Source organism: Chaetomium tenue (assembly GCF_020726465.1).
Source record: "Chaetomium tenue strain MPI-SDFR-AT-0079 chromosome Unknown F5144scaffold_4, whole genome shotgun sequence".
Lineage (NCBI taxonomy): Eukaryota > Fungi > Ascomycota > Sordariomycetes > Sordariales > Chaetomiaceae > Chaetomium > Chaetomium tenue.
In genome coordinates this window covers 797251-816601 of record NW_027117332.1, presented here as the reverse complement: position 1 = coordinate 816601, position 19351 = coordinate 797251, and the positions used below count along the sequence as shown (strand labels likewise).

At 55.9% G+C, this 19351-nt stretch overlaps 6 protein-coding genes across 6 annotated transcripts; 2 read left to right on the top strand and 4 right to left on the bottom strand.

Annotated features, from left to right (window-relative positions):
- Nucleotide 1: 1 nt before the first annotated feature.
- On the bottom strand, nucleotides 2-4356 carry F5144DRAFT_571269 (armadillo-type protein). Its single transcript, XM_066788822.1, has 3 exons — nucleotides 3803-4356; nucleotides 492-3480; nucleotides 2-433 (listed from the first exon to the last, which is right to left on the bottom strand). The coding sequence occupies exons 1-3, from the start codon at nucleotides 3949-3951 to the stop codon at nucleotides 410-412; spliced, it is 3162 nt and encodes a 1053-aa protein (XP_066642625.1). The 5' UTR covers nucleotides 3952-4356; the 3' UTR covers nucleotides 2-409.
- A 1250-nt stretch (nucleotides 4357-5606) lies between these two features.
- Nucleotides 5607-6810, bottom strand: F5144DRAFT_220319 (concanavalin A-like lectin/glucanase domain-containing protein). Its single transcript, XM_066783130.1, has 3 exons — nucleotides 6282-6810; nucleotides 5980-6200; nucleotides 5607-5912 (listed from the first exon to the last, which is right to left on the bottom strand). Exons 1-3 carry the CDS (start codon nucleotides 6725-6727, stop codon nucleotides 5830-5832), a joined length of 750 nt encoding a protein of 249 aa, XP_066642624.1. The 5' UTR covers nucleotides 6728-6810; the 3' UTR covers nucleotides 5607-5829.
- A 1050-nt stretch (nucleotides 6811-7860) lies between these two features.
- Nucleotides 7861-8653, top strand: F5144DRAFT_571265 (uncharacterized protein). The gene is made up of 2 exons (XM_066788821.1): nucleotides 7861-8105; nucleotides 8393-8653. Exons 1-2 carry the CDS (start codon nucleotides 8010-8012, stop codon nucleotides 8612-8614), a joined length of 318 nt encoding a protein of 105 aa, XP_066642623.1. The 5' UTR covers nucleotides 7861-8009; the 3' UTR covers nucleotides 8615-8653.
- A 524-nt stretch (nucleotides 8654-9177) lies between these two features.
- Nucleotides 9178-11313, bottom strand: F5144DRAFT_220274 (O-methyltransferase-domain-containing protein). The gene is made up of 3 exons (XM_066783129.1): nucleotides 10299-11313; nucleotides 9640-10245; nucleotides 9178-9546 (listed from the first exon to the last, which is right to left on the bottom strand). Exons 1-3 carry the CDS (start codon nucleotides 11152-11154, stop codon nucleotides 9218-9220), a joined length of 1791 nt encoding a protein of 596 aa, XP_066642622.1. The 5' UTR covers nucleotides 11155-11313; the 3' UTR covers nucleotides 9178-9217.
- Nucleotides 11314-12192: 879 nt separating this feature from the next.
- F5144DRAFT_490351 (fungal-specific transcription factor domain-containing protein) lies at nucleotides 12193-14500 on the bottom strand (the record flags this gene model as incomplete). The annotated part of the gene is made up of 8 exons (XM_066785792.1): nucleotides 12193-12431; nucleotides 12463-12464; nucleotides 12505-13194; nucleotides 13246-13851; nucleotides 13909-14133; nucleotides 14200-14300; nucleotides 14353-14372; nucleotides 14431-14500. The coding sequence occupies 8 exons, from the start codon at nucleotides 14498-14500 to the stop codon at nucleotides 12193-12195; spliced, it is 1953 nt and encodes a 650-aa protein (XP_066642621.1).
- A 1349-nt stretch (nucleotides 14501-15849) lies between these two features.
- F5144DRAFT_491482 (fungal-specific transcription factor domain-containing protein) lies at nucleotides 15850-19182 on the top strand (the record flags this gene model as incomplete). Its single annotated transcript, XM_066785866.1, has 4 exons — nucleotides 15850-16026; nucleotides 16099-16630; nucleotides 16699-17434; nucleotides 17490-19182. The coding sequence occupies 4 exons, from the start codon at nucleotides 15850-15852 to the stop codon at nucleotides 19180-19182; spliced, it is 3138 nt and encodes a 1045-aa protein (XP_066642620.1).
- Nucleotides 19183-19351: the final 169 nt, after the last annotated feature.

The following is a 19351-nucleotide window of genomic DNA, read 5'->3' as shown; positions in this document are numbered from 1 at the left end:
ATAACAGCAGCCCAGCGGGGCTTTCCTAAACGTAAGATGATGCGGGCTATCGAACCAGCTGATTCACGTGGAACTATTCATGACTGACACTCATATAAATCATCTACATTGTCCTCTATCCACGAGAGAACGCCCGCCCATCCATGGTATCTTCCTTCGTGCCCAGCCGATGGAGGACTCAGACCGCCCGTCCCAGGGTCTCCAATCCTGGGGGGGCTAGTCATCCCCATCGCCAGCCGTAGACACAATGCGGTGGGCATCATAGGCGTTACGATCATCCTGACTAACCATGAAAGACATAATCCCATTAAGGCCTGACCATGCAACCCCGAACCAGAAAGAAAGAAAGCAACTTTTGTATACCCGATCGTCGCGCTAAAACCATGAGAAAGTTCAGAAAGCGAGAAGCTTAATCCTCCTCGTCGCTGAAGACCTATTAAACCAGTTAGTATGTGATTGATACTCGCAAGTATGGTAGGTGATTGACATACCTCCTCACCACGCTTCCGGCGAGCCATACGCTCCTTCTTCTTCTTCCGCGCCTCAGAGCTCGTGAGCTTAGCCTTCTTCTTGTTCCCCTCAATCTTGTTGCCCATAGCATCAAACTTGTCTTCCTCATCGCCGTCGTCGCCCTTCAACCGGGGGCCAGAGCCCTGGCCCTGGACCCAGTTGTGGCCTGAGGGCGTCATCTGACCATCACGGACAGACCACACTTCCTCAGTGAGATCCTGGGTGAACTCCTTGCTGTGAGTGATGATGATGACACCACCCTCGAAAGCCTTAAGCGCACCGGACAGGGCACCGAGAGAGTCACGATCGAGGTAGTTTGTGGGCTCGTCCAGAACGATCAAGTGGGGACGCTGCCACGAGCAAGCCGAAAGCACGACCTTGACACGCTGGCCACCAGAGAGACCACGCATGCGCGAGTGAGACACCAACTCGGCATCCAGGCCGAAGTTGGCACAGTGGGTCTCGATCTCCTTGCGAACCAGGGGACGGAACTGACCGGAGGCGAGGGCCTCCTTCATGTCGACGTCGGCAACCATCTTCTGGTGAGAAGCGAGTAGCTCGCTTCGGGGTAGCCAGGCGTTGTCGGCGGTCATCATGGGAACCCAGCGCTCGTTCTTCATGCCAATGTTCTCGCCGAGAGCGAACGAGCACTCGTACTCGTAGCTGTTCTTGAACTTTCTGCGGCTGTGGATGCCGAGAATGCGACGCTGAGTGCCCTCAACCCTGAAGACCTTGTTCATGGCCTCCTCATCGGCCTCGGTGATGATCTTGTTGGCACGGTCCATGGTCTCACGATCTTCGCCGGTCTGGAAACGCCACTGGATGTACTCGGACGGGGTCTTGTCCAAGTGGTTATCGATATGGGCGAACGCATGCTGCTTGATGTAGGCAATGCGAATGTTTTCGTGCTGGTAGATCTCACCGCCGGTGGGGATGAGTTCACCGGTGAGGACGTTGATGAGGGTAGACTTTCCGGCACCGTTGGCACCGATGACGGCAATACGCGATCCCAAGGAGCACTGGAAGTTGATGTTGAAGATCTGGGGCTTAGAAGTACCAGGGTACTGGAAGCTCATGTTGGTGGCACGGAGAATGGCCTTGGCCTTGGTCTTCACACCCTCGAGGAAACCGGGCTCCGGGAACCTGAACTCGACCTCGGAGGCGCCAAGCTCGTAGTAAGACTTGGCCGACGGTACACGGCGAACGAACTCCTTGAGGTTACCCTTGTAGCGCTTGAGCTTGAAGCGCTCGTAGTGAACAATGTGCTGGCACACATTGTCGAGGAAACCACTGTCGTGTGAAACAATGATGGAGGTGCACTTCGAGTTCTTGAGGTAGTCCTCGAGCCACGCGACGTTCACGACGTCGAGATGGTTCGTGGGCTCGTCCAGGAGAAGAATATCGGGAGCCTCGAACACGGCACGGCACAGGGCCAGCTTCATCTTCCAACCACCAGAGAGGGCAGTAATCTCACCCTGCACCATCTCATCCGTGAAACCGAAGTCGTTGAGCTGCTTAGTGACGTCTTCCTTGGTCGTGGTGACACCAGCCTCGGACAACTTCTTCATTGTCCAATCGATAGTGGTCATCTCAGTATCAGCGGCATCCAGGTCGTGCTCGACGAAGACGGTCTTGACCTCGCTTTGCTTGGGGAAACCTTCGACCTGTTCGTTGTTGATGGCACGCATCAGGGTGGACTTGCCGGAACCGTTGGGGCCGCACAGGCCGTAACGCTGGCCGCGCTTGAGACGCAGGCTGGTCTGGTTCAGGAGGATCTTGGCGCCGTAGGCGAGCGAGAATGTGCAGTTGCAGAGGTCCTCGCCCTCCTCTTCGTCGTCCTCGACGGCGTCAGCATCGGCAGCGCCGGGGACAGCGCGCTTGCGGAGGGTGTCGACGACACTGTCAGCCTCAGAGTCGCCGACGACGACGGTGATATACGGCTTGACGCTTTCAGCCCAAGAGGAGGCGTCGGTGGCCTTCTCGTCAACAAGCTGGCCGGCAATAGCAGAGGCGTACTCGAGAACGGGGGCGAACTTCTCGAAGGCGGCGGCGTGCTTGCCGGTAAGAATCTCCTTGAGGTGTCCCATGATGGTGGAGATATCACCGTGGTTGCGCACCTCAGGGATCTTGCCATCGATAACGTTGCCGACACGGGTCAAGGTGTCGAGAGCCTGCTTGGTCTTCTCACGAGCCTCGGGATCAGCAAGGTTGTCGTAGTTCTTTTGCAGGCCTGGCATCATCTTGGGCAAGAAAGGCGCAACGATGTTGGGGTCGTCGACGAGCTTGCACATGTTGTCAACGATGACGGCGGCCTTACGCTTGATGGCAGTCTCACGCTCGGCGAGACCACGATCCAACAGCGGTACCATGAGAGCAAGGGTGGGCTCCTGGACCTCGGTGACGAAAGTGGTGGCACCGAGCAAGTGAACCGTCTCGGGGACGTTCTCAGGCTTGGCGACACACTTGATGAGCTCGGGGATGAAGCGCTCGATATCGCGGTTGACGATGAGTTGGCACACCTTCTCCATGGTCTTGTAGGCGCGGTCCTTGACTTCCTTCTTGGTGTCCCACATGGCCTCAGAGACGACGGGGATCAAGTTGGGGACGAGAAGCGAGGTCTGCGCGGGGCAGGTGCGGACCAGGGTGTCGATGAAGTCGAGGACTGTCATCTTCTCGGGCCACTTCTGGGCGTTCCTCAACGAGTCGATGAGGGCCGGGAGGGTAGCCTTGATGGCATTAGGGTTGATCGCCTCGGCGATGGCCAAGGCAGCGGCGATGGCGGCGTTCTTGACCGCGGTGATCTTGTCTCCGGCGCCGGCCAGGACACCCGGGAGAAGGGCGACGAGGTAAGGCTCGACATTGGCGGAGACCTCAGAGTGTTGTGCGATGGCCTGGATGGCGAGGAGCGCCTTCTCGCGCGCGCCAGCATCCTTCTTGCTGGCTAGCTGTTTCTTGAGAGCCTCGACAGTCCTAAACAAGCGTCACATGTTAGTGCCGATTTTACCCCGAATTTTTGGTGCGACGTTGAAATGCCAGAAATTTCTGCTCCAAATTTTGCTCCGAAAAATGTGGTGCCGCTTGCAATGCATGCCGCCACCTGATTCGAGGACGCGGCTCAGCCCAACCGCTCTCTGGGTGGCAGAGGCGGCGGTGAGCATGGCCGAGTTCCTGATAAGCAGCGCACAAAGCGGCCGCCGTCGATTTTGAAACGGCCACAAAGAAAGGAAGTGCCTGGGAGGGGGAAGGCGGGGGGAGGCGGGGGGTTCAGCTGCAGAGGAGGGCGTTCTCTTACCTGGTGGGGGTCTCGAGGTCCTCGATGCGGCCGTTGATGAAAGTCGCGAGGGCACCGGCAGACTCCTTGATAGCATCGGCCTCCTTGGAGATGGTGAGCTTCTGCATCAGCTCATCGAGAACCTTGGTGCTCGTGGCGTTCTCGGACATGATTGCGGTCGATATCGAAATGATAGGACTGGAGAATGAGACCGGAAGTCTATTGATTGTAGCGATCCGAGAAGGAACCTAATCCCGCCGTCTATCCGGAGATGCGAAATCGGGTATATGGGATATCCGGGTGTAAGGGCGAGCCCGTAGAATTTCGATGGAGGATCGAAATGTCTACTCTATCTTGGCCCTTCTAGATGAAGTCACAAGAAAGTAAAGACTGAGTGGAGTGTGTCCTCGAGGAACGAAACAGTCGTAAAGGAAAGAAGAATATGGAGGAAGGAGACCTGAGAAGCAGGAAGGAGGGAGGATTCTGCGTGCGTGGTGGGTGTGGAAGGTAAGGTTTTTAAAAAGAGCGTGGTGTGCACAGCCCAAAACAGTTGCCCCACTCAGCCCAAATGGAGGGGTAGGCGGCGCCGAAAACTTTTTTTCGCCTTTGCCTCAAAATTTCTGCATTTCGCCGTCTCACCGCTTTCCCGCACAGCCTAACTAGGAATAGCGTGTCTTCTGATAAGCGATAAGCAAGGATCCAACAACCCCTCCGAGTCGACGATACACCAATGACAGGGAGTGTGGCATGCTCACAGGATGTGGAACCAGAGATCAGGACCGTTCTTCGGCCACTTCTTTGTTGGTGTACACTGGGCAACTACAGACGACGACAGCACCCAGACCGAGCCATTTCTGAATTGCGACAACAATTCGTCACCGCTCGTCCCACACTTGGTATTTCTGGTCTTCAAACACGCAATTCCCACAGAAATAGCGGATCGTTGTCGTCGGACCAAGACAGTTTTAGCGCCGCCACCGACATCTGAAGGGAAATTCAACTGCGCCTTTCGTCATGAGGCTCGAGCGAGTTTCGAGGCAAACTCCCGCGGAGGCGAAATCGGAGAATAAATCATGCAACATCCAAAAACATTGGGCGACTTTCACGTTGTCGGTCGAGGCGGCCTTCCGTGAGATGTGAAGTACACGTGGGGCATCTAGTGGGCAACCACGCACGCCCACAACGGAACATGACCTGCCCGAGTCGTCTGCTGGGCGGGGCTCCCCCCGACTGGACCTTTCTCACAAATGGCAAATGAGAACTTTATTGCGACGTTCATCAAAATGAAATTCGGTGGTGACAAGTGGCCCATGTCCATCACAACTCATGCGGCAAGGCCCCTTCCGCCAAAACCCGGGGCAGGTAAACCCTTGTTGTTTCTGATAAGATTTTGGCGGGGTGATTGCAGCCGCCAAGGGGTCGGTCGCTTCACCCCACGTTCGCCAAGTTCGACATCGATCGTGGCGCTGGTGGGTCTCGCCATTTGCCACGGAAGGCTATTTCGAGGGTCTGGAAGGGCTCGAGAACAAAGAAAGCTCCGGCACGCATGGAACAAGATGGAGCTTTCTGGTAAATCACCCGAGTCCAGAGTCAACTGAGTCACCGAAGGATATCCCTGGTGGCTGGGCTCGGCGAGTGGCTCCCCAACCACCTCCTGGTTTCTCCTAGGCCTCGTAACACAGCTGCCTGCTCACTCGCTGCTAATACTGTTCGAGGTGAGCTCGTGAGTTCCCTCGGTGAAAGATCCATCATACATATCGTGATTATAAATGACAAAATCAGGTTGGGGCCAAACAGCAGTATCGAAAAATGATGGTCAACAATGAATGATCATGAATCGTTTCTGGAATTAAAGGTTCGAAATATATGAGTAAGGACTCGATTCATTGAACCCATCTAATTCCGACATTGCCTCATGAAACGCACCACAACACCGGGTGGCCCGATTTAGCTCATGGGGGCATGAATCATTAGCTTGATCCCCGACAACCCGACAGAACTCATCAACGTCATTGACATCCGCCCTCCCAACCCCTTTACATGATCTCTCATGTGATGACGTTGGCTGAAAACTGAGAAACGGTAAAGGTAGCTGGCCCGCCGGTGAAGGCTTCCGTGCCAACTTGAAAAACTTCCGATGGGTATTAGTCAACATCATGTGAGAAGTAAGACAAGCACAAAGAATCGATCGACCTTACCAATAAGATTCTGGTCATCGGCCGGGAAGTCATCGTTATCTTCCAGGTAGCTGAAGAAGGCCTTGACGTCAGCGTTGAAGCTATTCATACTGCTCGTGGCGACGAAGCTGTAGACGACCATTCCGCCATTGTTGCCAACATAGAGCTGCCAACTATAGTCGGCGACCATGACGGTGCCCATTGAGGAACCGATAGGAGCAGGGTCTCCAAAAACGTCAAGCCTGCAGGGGCGATCAGTTGCAGCACATATTCATCACACGTTATTTGGACGGTGATGATTACTGTAGGTCTTTGCCACTCACCAGATCATCAACTCGTAGTCACCGCCAGTACTCGAATGATTCGGGTCTTGAGCAGTGAAGAAATCGTAGGCGACGTTGGCGCGGATATCGCTCGTGTTGTAGGTCCATGACACCCCTGTTTGCATGCTTTCGATGGAAGAAATAGTGTTCCCCCTCGCGATCTGCCTGCCCGAGTACGCATAGCTTTTCACGCGGTTCTCATTGCCTTCCCAGGTCCACGTTGTGTGCCACGATACGCCCGAGTCGGAGCTGCTGTCGACATATGTGCACTGGGAGCCCGAAGTCGCCGACCCTGCACCCCAGTTGTTGTTGTTGACCTCATACCCGTTGCCGGACCAGTAGCCATTCCTCTCACAAAGCGTTGCTGTCTGTCGTCTGTGTAACGGGGAGCATCCCACAGGCGCCATGCCTACGAGGGTGGCTAAGAGGAAGAATATTAACTTCATGGCGATGGTCAAGAATCAACTTAAATGACAAAATCAACGCCTCCTGGGTGTTCCGATTTCCACGCGTCCGTGGTTTTTAGGGGTCCCGGACGTGAGTAAAGTACGCTGTTCCGCTCCAAGCCATGTCTCAGCCCGCCCACCTTCCGCATGCCCAGTCCGGTAAGAGAGTGCGATACACTTCCTGACCAGCACCCGTGGTTACGTGGCCAGATGAGCCCAGCAGTCCGTCCCTTCCCCGCGTCTCACCCCGACCGTCACCGTCTCGGGACTCGTGTGAACCCCAACGCGCCAACCTCGGGTCGGGACTCCCACTCACAGTCCGGCGTCAAGCCCGGTACCACTGACTAGGCCAATAGGCTCGTGGCCCCCGCCGGTCTTTCTCCGTTACCCTCACCCGTCCCACCGGTGTGTAGCTCAACCTTTTCCGAGGCCTTTTTTGATGAGCCCTCTTTATTTGTCAGAGGAACGCTGTGCCCAGTCCCCACGAGGCTGCCACGGGGATCCTATCTTTACTATAACACCTGGTGTATTCACTTTTATTGAAAACCAGCACCACAAAACGAAGCCAAGGCATGTTGCCAATGACAGTCACGCTTCCACGTCAATGTCGGCAATCGCGGGCAGTACCATCGAGCAGCAAAAAACCAGAGTGTCTCGGGATAGCTCCGGGATGGCCTACATTGGTAGCCCGCGCTGTCAAGCCGACGGCTCGGAGCGCTTAAGACTAGCCAGTACCATGGAGCCGAGCTATGCTCTGGCAATGTCTCAAACTCCGTTTCGGGTATTGATGGTTGATACTGCTACTCTTCGCCACACTACATGAATGACTGCAGAAAATGTGACTAATCCCGGAGCGGCACCTAAAGGTCCTACCTCCTTATGTAACTACATGTACGTGATAATACTGCCAGTCGTCTCAGTGGATTGTATCAAGTGAAAATAAGAAATGTTACAAGGGATCTAAGATGTTTTGATGCAAAGCAGTAACTTAATAAAGGAGAAGGTGACTGGGTACCTAATGAACTCCTTGTATTAGCTGAAGAGGCCGAACTCAGGAAGACTGAATGGAGTCCGTTGGGGCTAGAACCAGCTACCTTTCGTGACGTCACATGGTCGACGTCAGTACTCGCTCGAAATCGTCACTCCACACTGATCACCCTCCCGTGCTTCTTGCAGAGCTCCCACAACCCCAACCTCTTGATCAAACCTTCTGCTTACACCTGTGACTCTTATTCTCACAATTATAGCCAACGAAACGAATTACTAGTATCGTATCACAGCCATGTCTTCGCCGCCCAACAACCCCCAAGACCCAAGCCGCCCCAACCAGCCGGGCCTTTGGACCGCCCACGCCGAGTACATCAAAGGAGCCGCCGAGGTGCGTTTTCTGTTTGCTTGTAGTATCCTCTCCTGGAAGGTCGACATCCTCACTCTCAACCCCTTGACTCCTCAACCCCTTGACTCCCTGCCCCTTACCCCTTAACCCATTTACCCCCTACCCCGTACCCCGTGAGCCTTTTCTGCTACCCCCGACCTCCCCCCCAACGCGCAACCAAGCAAATCTATCAAAACTCACCAACACGTCACCACCCCCCCCCCCCCCCTTCCCCTTCCCCAACCACACAACCCACCCCAACAAAACTAACAAACCACCACCATCCCCAGAGCGCAGTCGGCTCCATCACAGGCTCCCAAGCCTGGCGCGAGTCAGGCACGACCGACAAGGAGCGCGCGCGTGCGGCCCTGCAGGCCGCCGCCGAGCGCCGCGACCCGGCCAAGAGCGGCTACGGCCGGGCTGAGGAGCTGGCCGGCAAGCTGACGGGGTGCGAGGGCATGAAGCACGAGGGGGCGGCTAGTAAGGGGGGGAATAAGCCGAGGCGGGATTAGCTGCTTAATTAGGTAGCTACCTAGGTGGTTTATGTGGGGGGGGGGGTTGTGTTGTGGGTTGGTGGAGGCGGGGGTTGTGAGGCTGTTGGGGGGTTGTGGAGATGAGGGCAGGGCGATGGATGGGTATGTCACACATGCTAGGGTTTCCAGGGTGAATTGAAGGCAGGACGGGTAAGTATATGGAAGGTAAATTGCTCGGGTGCAAGTTGATGTGTTTCATATTATTGATGGCTGCCGTGGATGTATGTACAACAGGATAACTCGTCAATGCAAAGGAGAAGTTATGGTATGTCAAACCCGGAAATCACATCATGAAGGTATTGTGGAATAAGTCAAGTTATATTATTAGAAATATGTGCCGCCAGCTTAGACCGTCACCATGTACCATCCAACGATAACCTTTACCCCTGACACCCGGCTAGATTTATCCAAGTACGAAAGTCGTCATGTCTCATCACAAGCCACGGGAGCAAGCTCCCAAACCACGATCCATATCCAACAGCCTTTTCCCAACCGATATCAACCTCCCCCATCACCACCAACCCCCCTACCAACATCCCCCTCCCTCACACACCAACGCGAACCCCCCCGCACCACCCCACTTCAGCCCTTCAACGCCAACTCCACCACCGCATGCCCCGTCGCCGCATGCCCATACACACCCGAGACCCTCAGCCCCGCCGTATCGGCCAGCGCCTCAAACTGCGAGAGCGAGCGCTCCTTGCCGCCGATGGAGAGCATGGAGAAGTCCTTGAAGGCGGCGTACAGGGGCAGCGGGCCATCCGTGCTGGCCACGTCCGGGTTGAGCTGCTCCGACACCAGCACGCGGCTGGCCGGGTCCGTCATGGCGCGCGCGATGTTGCGCAGGATGGTGGCGGCGACGGGGTCCGAGTAGTCACGGATGATGTGTCGGAGGTAGTAGATTAGCGCGCCTGGGGTTGGGTTAGGTTAGTGGTGATGTGTGGGGTTGGGGTTGTGTTGGATAGAAGTGATGAGGGAAAGGGGAAGGCAACGGCTCAACTCACCTTCAACAGGAGGCTCCTTAAAAAAGTCCATCCCCACCCAACGCACCCCCCTCAACACCTCATCATCCTGCCCCCTCGCAGCCTCCACCACCTCCTCCAGATCCTGCACCACGCACTGCTCCGCCCTCAACCCAGGATACTCCCCCAAAAACTGCTTAACGGTATGCCCATCCCCACCCCCCACATCCACCCACACCGTCTCCCTGCCCGCCTCCGCCGCGCGCAGCACCCCCGCCATATCATAGACTCCCGTGACGGGCACGCGCTTGCTGGTCATGCGCATGGCGAGGCCAAAGTTCTTGAGCGCAGCGTCGTCTTTTTTAAGCAGAGAAAAGAAATCCTGCTCGGGCTGGCCGGCCAGGAAGGAGGTGGGGATGTGGGCCGGGCCGGTGGGCTCGGTGCGGCCGTAGGTGTCGAAGTAGGACGGGAGGATGGTGGACACGGCCGTGACGTGGTTGTACATGAGCGAGAACATGGCCGACATGGGCTGGCCGGAGATGAGGAGCGAGGAGATGGGGGTGTGTGAGAGGGATGGGGCGGGATGCGTGGGTGAGGTGGGGTGGTGCAGGAGGATGTGCGAGGAGGTGAGCATGGAGGCGACGCGGACTGCGTTGTGTTAGCTGAATTTATGCCGTCGGTATGGGTAGTTGGAGACTTACCAATGAGTCCCTCGTCGGCGTTGACCTGTGCAGCCAGCTTGGAGTATGCGATGCTCTCCCCTTTGCTAGGCGGGATGATGTCAAACGCACCCCAGTGGATGAACAAACGCACGGCCGAGATGACGGACATGTTGGCAAACCAGCCCATGATGGTGTCACCGGGAGGGCGGAGAGCGGCGGCCAGCTCCAAAGCGTCCGTGAGGGCCTTGATCCGAGCAGAATCATCGGTTGCAATCTGAGAGATGTTCTGTGCAATGTCCGAAGTGAGTTTAAGAAGGCGTTCTTGACTGGGTTGAGGGGGCACGGAAGGCGGCGAGGCTTTGATGTCGGAGCCGTTGGTCTTGCTATCCCCGTGGAGCATGCGCGCAGCTGGCCCCTGGGACTTCATATTATCGGCGTCAAGGGTGTTAGCCGCTGCGTGATTCAGCACACCACGATTGAGCTGGTCGGTTGTCAGGTTTTGGGCGACCTGGGGCGCTTGAGAGGTGATGTTGGCGGGTTCAGGGCCCGTTATCGCCGCCTGTTGCTGTCCGCTCACTGCACCAATGTCCTCCGCCGACCTCCCCGCAAGCACCCCTTTGCTTAACTGGCCTGCGTCTTCCCGCAAAATCTCTGCCTGACCTCCGTTCATACCATTCACTTCTTGTTTGCTAACCTCCAAAAACTTTGGGACTGGACTAGGTTCAGGGGTCGGGATCCGACTTCGTCCACCCGTTGTGCCATTGGCGAGGTAAGTGCTGATAATGCCTTGGACAGCTTTGAGGGTCTCCACGGCATCCATATCTGAGGGCGGAGTTATGCCGGTGCCGTGTACAAGACCTGGCGTGCCATGGTTGCTGGTGAGTTGAGTAGCCATCGTGAGGTGAGAAACGATGTCAGGAATGGCTAAGATCGGGAGGCCGTTGAAGTGAGACACGGAAAACAAGGAGGGTCCCTGAAGACGGCAGCACAGCTCAGGTGCCTTGTTGACGGTGCAAACGGTCAATGGTACCTGCTTTGGGCGTGGGCTGGTTTCACCGACTGATAACTTACCGAGAGGGAGACTTTATGTCCTCACCATTCCCACCCACCTCGTAAATTGGACCCCTCATGTGGATAACTTATGAGTAAGTCATTCCAGAGGGCCGGTTGGTACTCGTGTCCGGGTGCTGTCGTTGGCCGCCACCCTTGGTGGCATGGTTTGTGCTCGGTCTCTGGCTCCGGGACCGAAGCGGCGGGTCGGGGACGTGACGGCTGGATATACCCCGAGAGCCCACCCCTAATCTGTCAGCCAGCCTACATCTGCAGCAGACCGCTTCAAATTCCGCATTTAATCCTTCCATGGGAGCCAATTACGCACATCGACAGCCGAGGCCCTTCATGGCTTCAAATCTCAACATGCAAGCCGAATTTCGCTGCCATCCCGGTTTGGCCATTCGACGGTCCGGGCGTCCGATATATCGCCTGCCGCCTATCCCCACAAGCCTGCCTCCCGAACGGCGCGCTGCAGCCGTCTCAAAAAATCTCGTTTGGTCCTGGTGCCCGCCCACCTTCCGTGCGCAAAAGACAGAAGTTCAGAGGGAGTCATTTTGATCAGAAAAGCCGGCGATATGGCTCGCTTCGTACACCGCCCATACCTGTCCGTGATGGATCGGCAGCGCGCCCACCCGCCCGCCGGCGGCAGACGGCAGGTAAAATCCTGGTCTGCGAGGGGTCAAATATTCCTTCCATGTCGTCAACGGTCGAAAGAATCCCCCAAAGCATTGCACAAAAACCCGGAAGGAGCAGGAAATCGAGCGAGTTGTATTCACTGGTACCCGAGTTCTCCGAAGCTCTGCCAATCTCCACCACCAAAAAGCAAACAGGAGCTAGGGCCCGGAAGGTTGCTTCTGTTCCATGCTCGTTCCCACCCGACTTATCGCATGACGGAACTGAGCCCGCTCTCGAACATGGCGCCAAATCTTCCTCCATATCTCCGATCCCCACTCAGCCCTAAATCTTCATCCCAGCGCGTGTTTCGGTCGCGGTGTTTACTGCACGTGCGCAGACGAGGAGGATCCTTCGGGGCCGGAACCGAACGCACTAAGCTCCCGGCACCGGCTGCCACTGGCCCGTCGGAGCTGCGTTTCTCATCGCCCGTCTCGCCGTGAGATTCTTCCACACCTCAGCTGATACTATCTCGAACTGCTCCATCCACGACAGGGCGCTTTCCCACCTCTCGCCATACAGGCCCAAGGTAAGCTTTATTCTTTCTAAGCATCGCAGACTGCGATCCAAGTCATCACCGGTGCCCCTGTCGAGTCTCACTGGTCGTGGTGGAGGTTGTCTCCCCGGCCCTGGCGGGGGCATGGGTATGGATGATCCTGATAGAATCAACTCGCCAATCTCATGCAGAACCGCGATGAACTGCGATCCCATGAAGAATACCCTGAGAGCATCATGGTAAGTGTAAACGGCACCGTTATCCGCCAGCTTTGCGATGTCATATATCCTGTCAATGTACGAGATGACGTGGTCAAAGATCAGGAGCCTCCCATAAGCCGAGACTTGAGCCCCCCTAGCACTCGAGGCGATGCAGTAAACATAACTGTAGCGCAACTCTAACTCAAGCATCTCGCGGATGGCGGCTGGCATGTCGGATGGCAGCCTCTCAGACCATTCCCACATCTCACGGTACTTTTGCCAGATGAAGGAGGTTATGTCTGGCAGGCGCTCGGTTGGGTTGCCTTGGTAAAGCGTCTGATACCAATCCGACTGCAATTGGCGTAGCCTGAAAAGCGGAATAGAGGCATCCGGGGATCGCTTGGCCGTAGCGTTGCCGGAGAGGGTGGTACTTGTCTGGACCGGCGAGGGAAGAGCCACGCACACGGCCTCGTCGTAAAAGGAGAATGCACGAGCGTGAACCATGCTTATTGCCCTGTACGCTGGTTAGTGGCATATACGCCAAACATGCACATCGACTACCAACCTATCCAGAGCGTAGGTGCAGTAGAAAGTCCTGCGGCGCTCATTAAGGGCATCTTGGCTCATTTGCTGGATGTGAGGTGGATCTTGATGTAAGCCTTGGTCGACCACGGCACGGCAGGTGAAGCCGATCGGATGCCAGCTGTCAAAATGAGCAGGATCGAGCATCGAGTACTGCGTAAGGAGCAACAGAGATTGAACCTGGGTCCCGTACCCCGGCCGCAGCGCCCTATCGGCGTGTGGCAGCGCACGGCCGACGAACTCGACGGCGTTTTGGTAGTGCTCATCCCGCCGGCTCCGGCTCTGGGCCGCAGAACTAATGGCGAGGACCATCCAGAATAACCAGGATTCTGAGCTCCTAATGTGGCGTGGGTGTTCCTGGTAGAGGTCGCTGACGAGAGCATGTAATAGAGTGCCGGGGAACGCTGGATAAAGAGGCAGGACACTGGTCTCGTAGTACTGAACAAGAGTCCGCACGGTTGGCTCGGCCGGCAAATTTGTTGTCTTGGGTTCCGGGACTGGCTCGTTGGTCGACGCCGCCAGGACCAGGCGGGCAAAGGTCATGTTCGACTCAGACGGCTCGAAGTCGCGAGTGGTGGTATTCACAGCTCTGCCACAGAGTTTAGTTGAACTTCACTGGTGCGAAGTCTGCTCCAAGTAGACTTACAAATAGCCAAAGTCTGACACCAGGGTGTTGATGTCTGCATCTTCCTGGGTCCGCACAGCTTTCCGGTGGATGGCGGCCCGAATGAACGCCATGGAGTCTTTCCGGTTCGGGTCACCAGCTGGGGGTTCATCAGGACCATTCAATGCTACTGAAGCTTTCATGGAGCGAGCATAAACTAGTCTCCGCTCCAGCTTCTCTATCCTAAGCTCCAACGCTGCGACATAGCTAGACAGTCAGGCACGGGTTAATCGCGAGGACCGTTGATGTTCCCTGGGGACACCCCTCACGTACCTCCTCTCCTTTCCACGAGCAAACTGGTCATTAGCTGCGGTGCATTCCTTCTCACGGCCAGCTTTTTCACATGCCGTACACGCCGGGAGCTTGTTGTCGCACTGGTCGAGCGGTCAGCCAGGGGGTCCACGTCAGCAAGAGCGTCTAGCCCACCTTGACTTTAGCAGAGCGGCCTAAAGCGGATGAGTTGTCAGCCCGAGCAACATAGCAATTTGGAAGGTTTATACTGACATCTCGAACACGCAGACACCGGCCGAGAAACCTTGAGTAGGGGACTGTCCGCCAAGCTTGACCGGAGCATGGCGACGTCAGCTCCACCAAGGGGAAGCTACGATTCTCCTCCCTTGACAAAAGACCGAAGTTTTCTCAAACAAAATCGGGCACGCAATAGACAGAATTTAGAGCTGCAGTAGGCGAGGTTGCGCAATGTCAACAGTTGTTCTTGTTTTGGTAATTCCTGACCGCACTGGTGGAGCCTCGAGCTGGGGATTCTGTGACAATACTCGGACGAACGTGAGTCGATGACTTCGGGAGTCTGATCTCGACGGACCTATTTTTTGAGGAATGCGTGCGCAGAAAACTCGAAGAAGAAGATCAGTCACGTTGCCTGCGCTCCTGCCCTTGAGATGATTAGGATCGGCTTGGGACATAGGCGGAAGGCGGCATGCTTCTCGAACACCTTCCGTGACCGAAGTGGGTTGGACAAGCAGGTGGTCCGTGCATCATGTGACCTCTTAGGGGTGAGAACATCAGTGTGGGAGCGCAGGTTCTTAGTTTGTGAATTGTGAAGTTCATTCTAGGAATTCGATAGATTATCTCAACACTGTAGCTTTAAACTTAAAATTTCGAGGATATTACACCCCTATTGCTGATATTGACCTTGCTTGATGAGTTCAGAGTTACTTAGTGGGGCAAGCCATTGTGAAGCCGATTTGGGCCCCGCTGAGGAAGTGAGGAAGTGGGGTTCGAACGCGCAAGGTTGAAACGGGACTCGATCGACCCCACTGCGCAGCGGTCCAATGAACCCCGCATCAATTGGGGGTTTCGAGTCCTCGTCTCTCGAATCCAAACAATGTCTGATCTTCCGATAATGATCGCCAGCTAGTAAAGACGGTGAGAGTTTTCAAATCAAGTGATAGCCGGCCATCTTGCTTTTTACATTATCGCCATAACTGTACTTTCCGCTCTAAAAGAACCATTCTGAGTTCCCAGTAGACACTTTCAGGTATCTGGGCCGGCAGGGGTCCAACTGTGGGAACGGCAGCTGGGTAACGAATCAGGGATAGCGCACGAGGCTGTCGAGTTCGTGCCATGCCCTGTGAAACTGCCCTCACCTAACTTCGATATGCTACTTTGCTGGGTCCATTTCTTTCCACCCTCAATGCCTCGATGGAGACCCCGTCCGACCTCATATCAGACGACGACATGGACCCGATCCCGTGAATTTTTCAGATGATTTGGGCAAGACATCAAGTGCCCACACGCAACCACCAATAATATCCTCTTTCGCAACTTCCCCGACGTCGTATTCTTTGGGCTTCAACAGCTTTGGTCCCGTATCTGATCAATTTACGCTACCCCGAGCCTGTGACGCCAGCAACGATTCGGGGCTCTGGCTCCTTGGGAAGAACTGGATTAGTGGCAGCGCCAATGGACCCTGCTGCCGTCTTCCATCAATCTCTGGGCTCAGTACTCCCGCCCCAGCACTTCTTCCCGGGCCGAGTTCCCGTCCCCTCGCCGTATTCGTGGGACAGTCCGGAGCAGGGTACGCAGGATGCACCACACCGCGTCGCCCATACTCTAACAGCATGCCATAGATGCCGCAAGGTAAGCCGACACCCCCTTTTCATTGCACATCAGTCTTCTAGTCTGTATCTTCTGACCACCTTCGCTGCCCAGAGGAAGACGAGATGCGACCCCGCCCTGCCACGATGCCTCCCCTGCGAACGGGCCGGGTCGACTTGCGAGTACTACGACATCACCAAGGGGATTAAAATCAACCGCTCCCATGTCGTCAACCTCCAAAAGCGGGTGCGCCAACTCGAGGCCGAGCTTGCCCAATACACAGACCAGGAGAACGATGAATCACACAACTATGACGACATGGTCTTCCCTGGTGGTATCGTCCGCCTTAACGAGACGGACGAAACCCCGCGCTATCTCGGGCCGAGCAGCGGCACAGCCATGACCCGCCTGTTGATGGAGGAGGCAAAGAGATATGCCGAGTCGCGAAGGATAGCCAACCTGATTCCTGCGGTGCTTGCGAGGCGGGCCGAACAGAGAGACCGCATGCAGAGCGTCGTCATGGGGACCAGCATCAGCGGGCCTTCTGATAGAACGAAGAGCTATCCTGCTCATAGCATCATCCCCGCGTCCGGCCTGCCAAGCAAAGAGATCGTCGACGGCTTAGTCCGGGCGTTTAACGACAGAAGTAGGCTTTCCCTAGCACCCTTCTGCGAACGTGTGGTGATGTTCTAGGTGCTAACTAGGGGACATTAGTTCAAGTATTCACGCCTATTCTTCACGAGAAGGTGTTTGAGGAAGACGTGAATGCTGTGTTTGCCGGTGATGCAGACCCGTACAAGCACTTTGTCGTGAACATGGTGGTAGCTATCAGTTTGCAAAAAGTGGGCAAGTACGCCGGCCTCCCTGATAGCTACTATCTCAACGCCATGCGCCGCTTTGAGGACGTTGTCCGCCCCCAGGATTTGAAGACACTTCAGTGTCTAGTTCTCATTGGGCAATATTCTCTCATGACGCCAACTAGGACCGCCACGTATTATGTGACTGGGCTCGCAACCAGGATATGTCAACAGATTGGTCTCGGTGATGAGGGCACCATCGGCGTGGGGGTGTCAGATCAACGAACTCTGGACATGAGAAGGAGAGTGAGCTGGACCGTCACCGCACAAGAGTTGGGGTTGGCCAACGTTATGGGTAGGCCTAACGGCTTCGCCAAGGCTGATGATTTTATGAACGTCGAGTTCTTCGAGCCGATTGTGGACGAGGACATCACCCCAGAAGGCATCCGCTCCGGCAGGCCTTGCGAGAGGAAGATGGTAGCCATCCACTTTTACAAAATGAGGCTTCTCCAGGCGGAGATCCGCCGGGTGCTTTACGAGAAGAAACGTCCCCAACCTTCTCAGGAGGTCCAGCCTTGGTTCATTCAGATCGAGCAACGGCTCAAAGAGTGGGTCGATGCTTGCCCAGCGAATCCGGCTTGGTGTAAACCTTGGTAAGTCTATCTAGCCCTCCTACGCTTTGAGCATTTAGCTGACGTTTGATGACAGGCTCGATGGATGCTACCACAGCATGATCATATCTCTCTACCGGCCATCTCCACAAGTGCCCAAGCCGAGCGCCAACGCAGCCGCGAGATGTTTTGAGGGTTCACGCTCCATCATCAAGTTGACATATTGCCAAATCGAAGAAGGCACAGTAGATATCTCTTGGGAGTCTTTGCTGACCGTCTACGCCTCATTAAATGCGCTTCTCTGGTCCATTTCATACCCCGACGTACGCGAGCAGCATAGCCGGGAGGACGTTCAGGACCTTGCAGCAACCGCCCTAGAGGCAATCAAAATCTTCTCTGACCGATGGCCCGGGTCTTCATCCGCAGTCCAGCTATACACTGTGATCGCCGATGCTTGTCTCCAAAGCTACGACGTAGGAGAAGAGACCCCTTCCCCACCGCCGGGTAGTCAGCTCGGAACGCCAGTCTCTATGGCCGGCCCCAAGTCTCCCGAGTCGGATACCTCCAGGGACACCCCGACTCGCCAAACCCAACCGCAATCGGCCACATCGCTCTTCAACACCTCATCCCCCTTCGGATACGTGTTCGATGCGGCCAATAACCCGCTAGGTACTCGATATGGTTTTGAGAACGAGTCGTCTCCCTTCCAGCACCAGCCCAACCAGCCCAGCTTCCGTTCCAATTCGATTTTCATGAGCCCATCAACGGACGCGAACGGTCGCAGGTTATCGAACCTCGCGCCCGACTCGAGCGAAGCTTCTGCGCCTAGCCGCATGGGGACGACGCCGCCGCCGCTCCTAGCAATACCTAAACCGGAGCCTGTACCATCCGTTAGCACGCCCTCGATCACCTCATTACCTTCGCCCCCAGAGTCCCTACCCCCCATGTCTGCCCAGCCAGGCATACATCCTTCCCCGAGGTTGGAAAGAGAAGCAACCCCGATGCAGACGCCAACTCTTCATACCACCACCCCAGTTCCGATAGCTCACCATACCCCGGCACCGATAATCCACGTGAAACAGGAGTCTGTAGAATTGTTCCATCCAGGCCAGTTCCAGCAACACCAGCCTCAAGGACCACAACAACAACAACCACGATCACATCCGCTGATGCCCGCGCATGCCGGCCCACGCCGGCCACCACCTCCGTTCGTCACTCCACCGTCACAACCACACCACCTTCCACAACAACAACATCAACAACATCAACAGCATCACCAACAACCCCAGCAGCGGCCGCCACCATCCCATGCACCGGCAGACTGGTACAACCCTCTCCCCCAATTCATCCCACCCCACATGTTCTCGAGCGGCACAGCCGGGAACCCCTCCCTCTGGAACGGCACCGCCAACCCATTCACAAACAATTTCGGACCGAACGTGATGGAAGTGCCCTACGGCGGCCCACGGCACGGGATGCCCAACGGCGGCGGCATGCAACACACCACAAACTGGAACATGGGCGGTTTTGGAGCCGGGCCGCAGCAGGATGGAGGCGGCGGCGGCATGTTTGCTCCTGGACCGGGTCTCGCTCCAGGGCCCGGGCCTGGTGGTCATGGCGCTGGCATGGCGGACGAGTATTATGACTCGTTTATGAATGGGAGGCATGGGAGTCTGAGTCATGAGCAGCAGTTGGAGCTGATGGATGTGCTGGAGACGGAGGGGATGAGTGATATTGACAGTTTTTTGAACTTGGGGATGGGGGGGCAGGGTGGCGTGCATTGGGGTTGAGTTTGGTTTGGGGGGAGGAGGAGGGAACTATATATAACACTGAGGTCAGCGGGAAGTGGGATTGGATTTACTCCACTGCTGCTTCGGTTTCGACATCGGAAGAGGGCCGTTTTGGAAAGGGATTGGATTGATGTGGTATAGATGCTTCAAGGTTGAGAACGACTTGAGC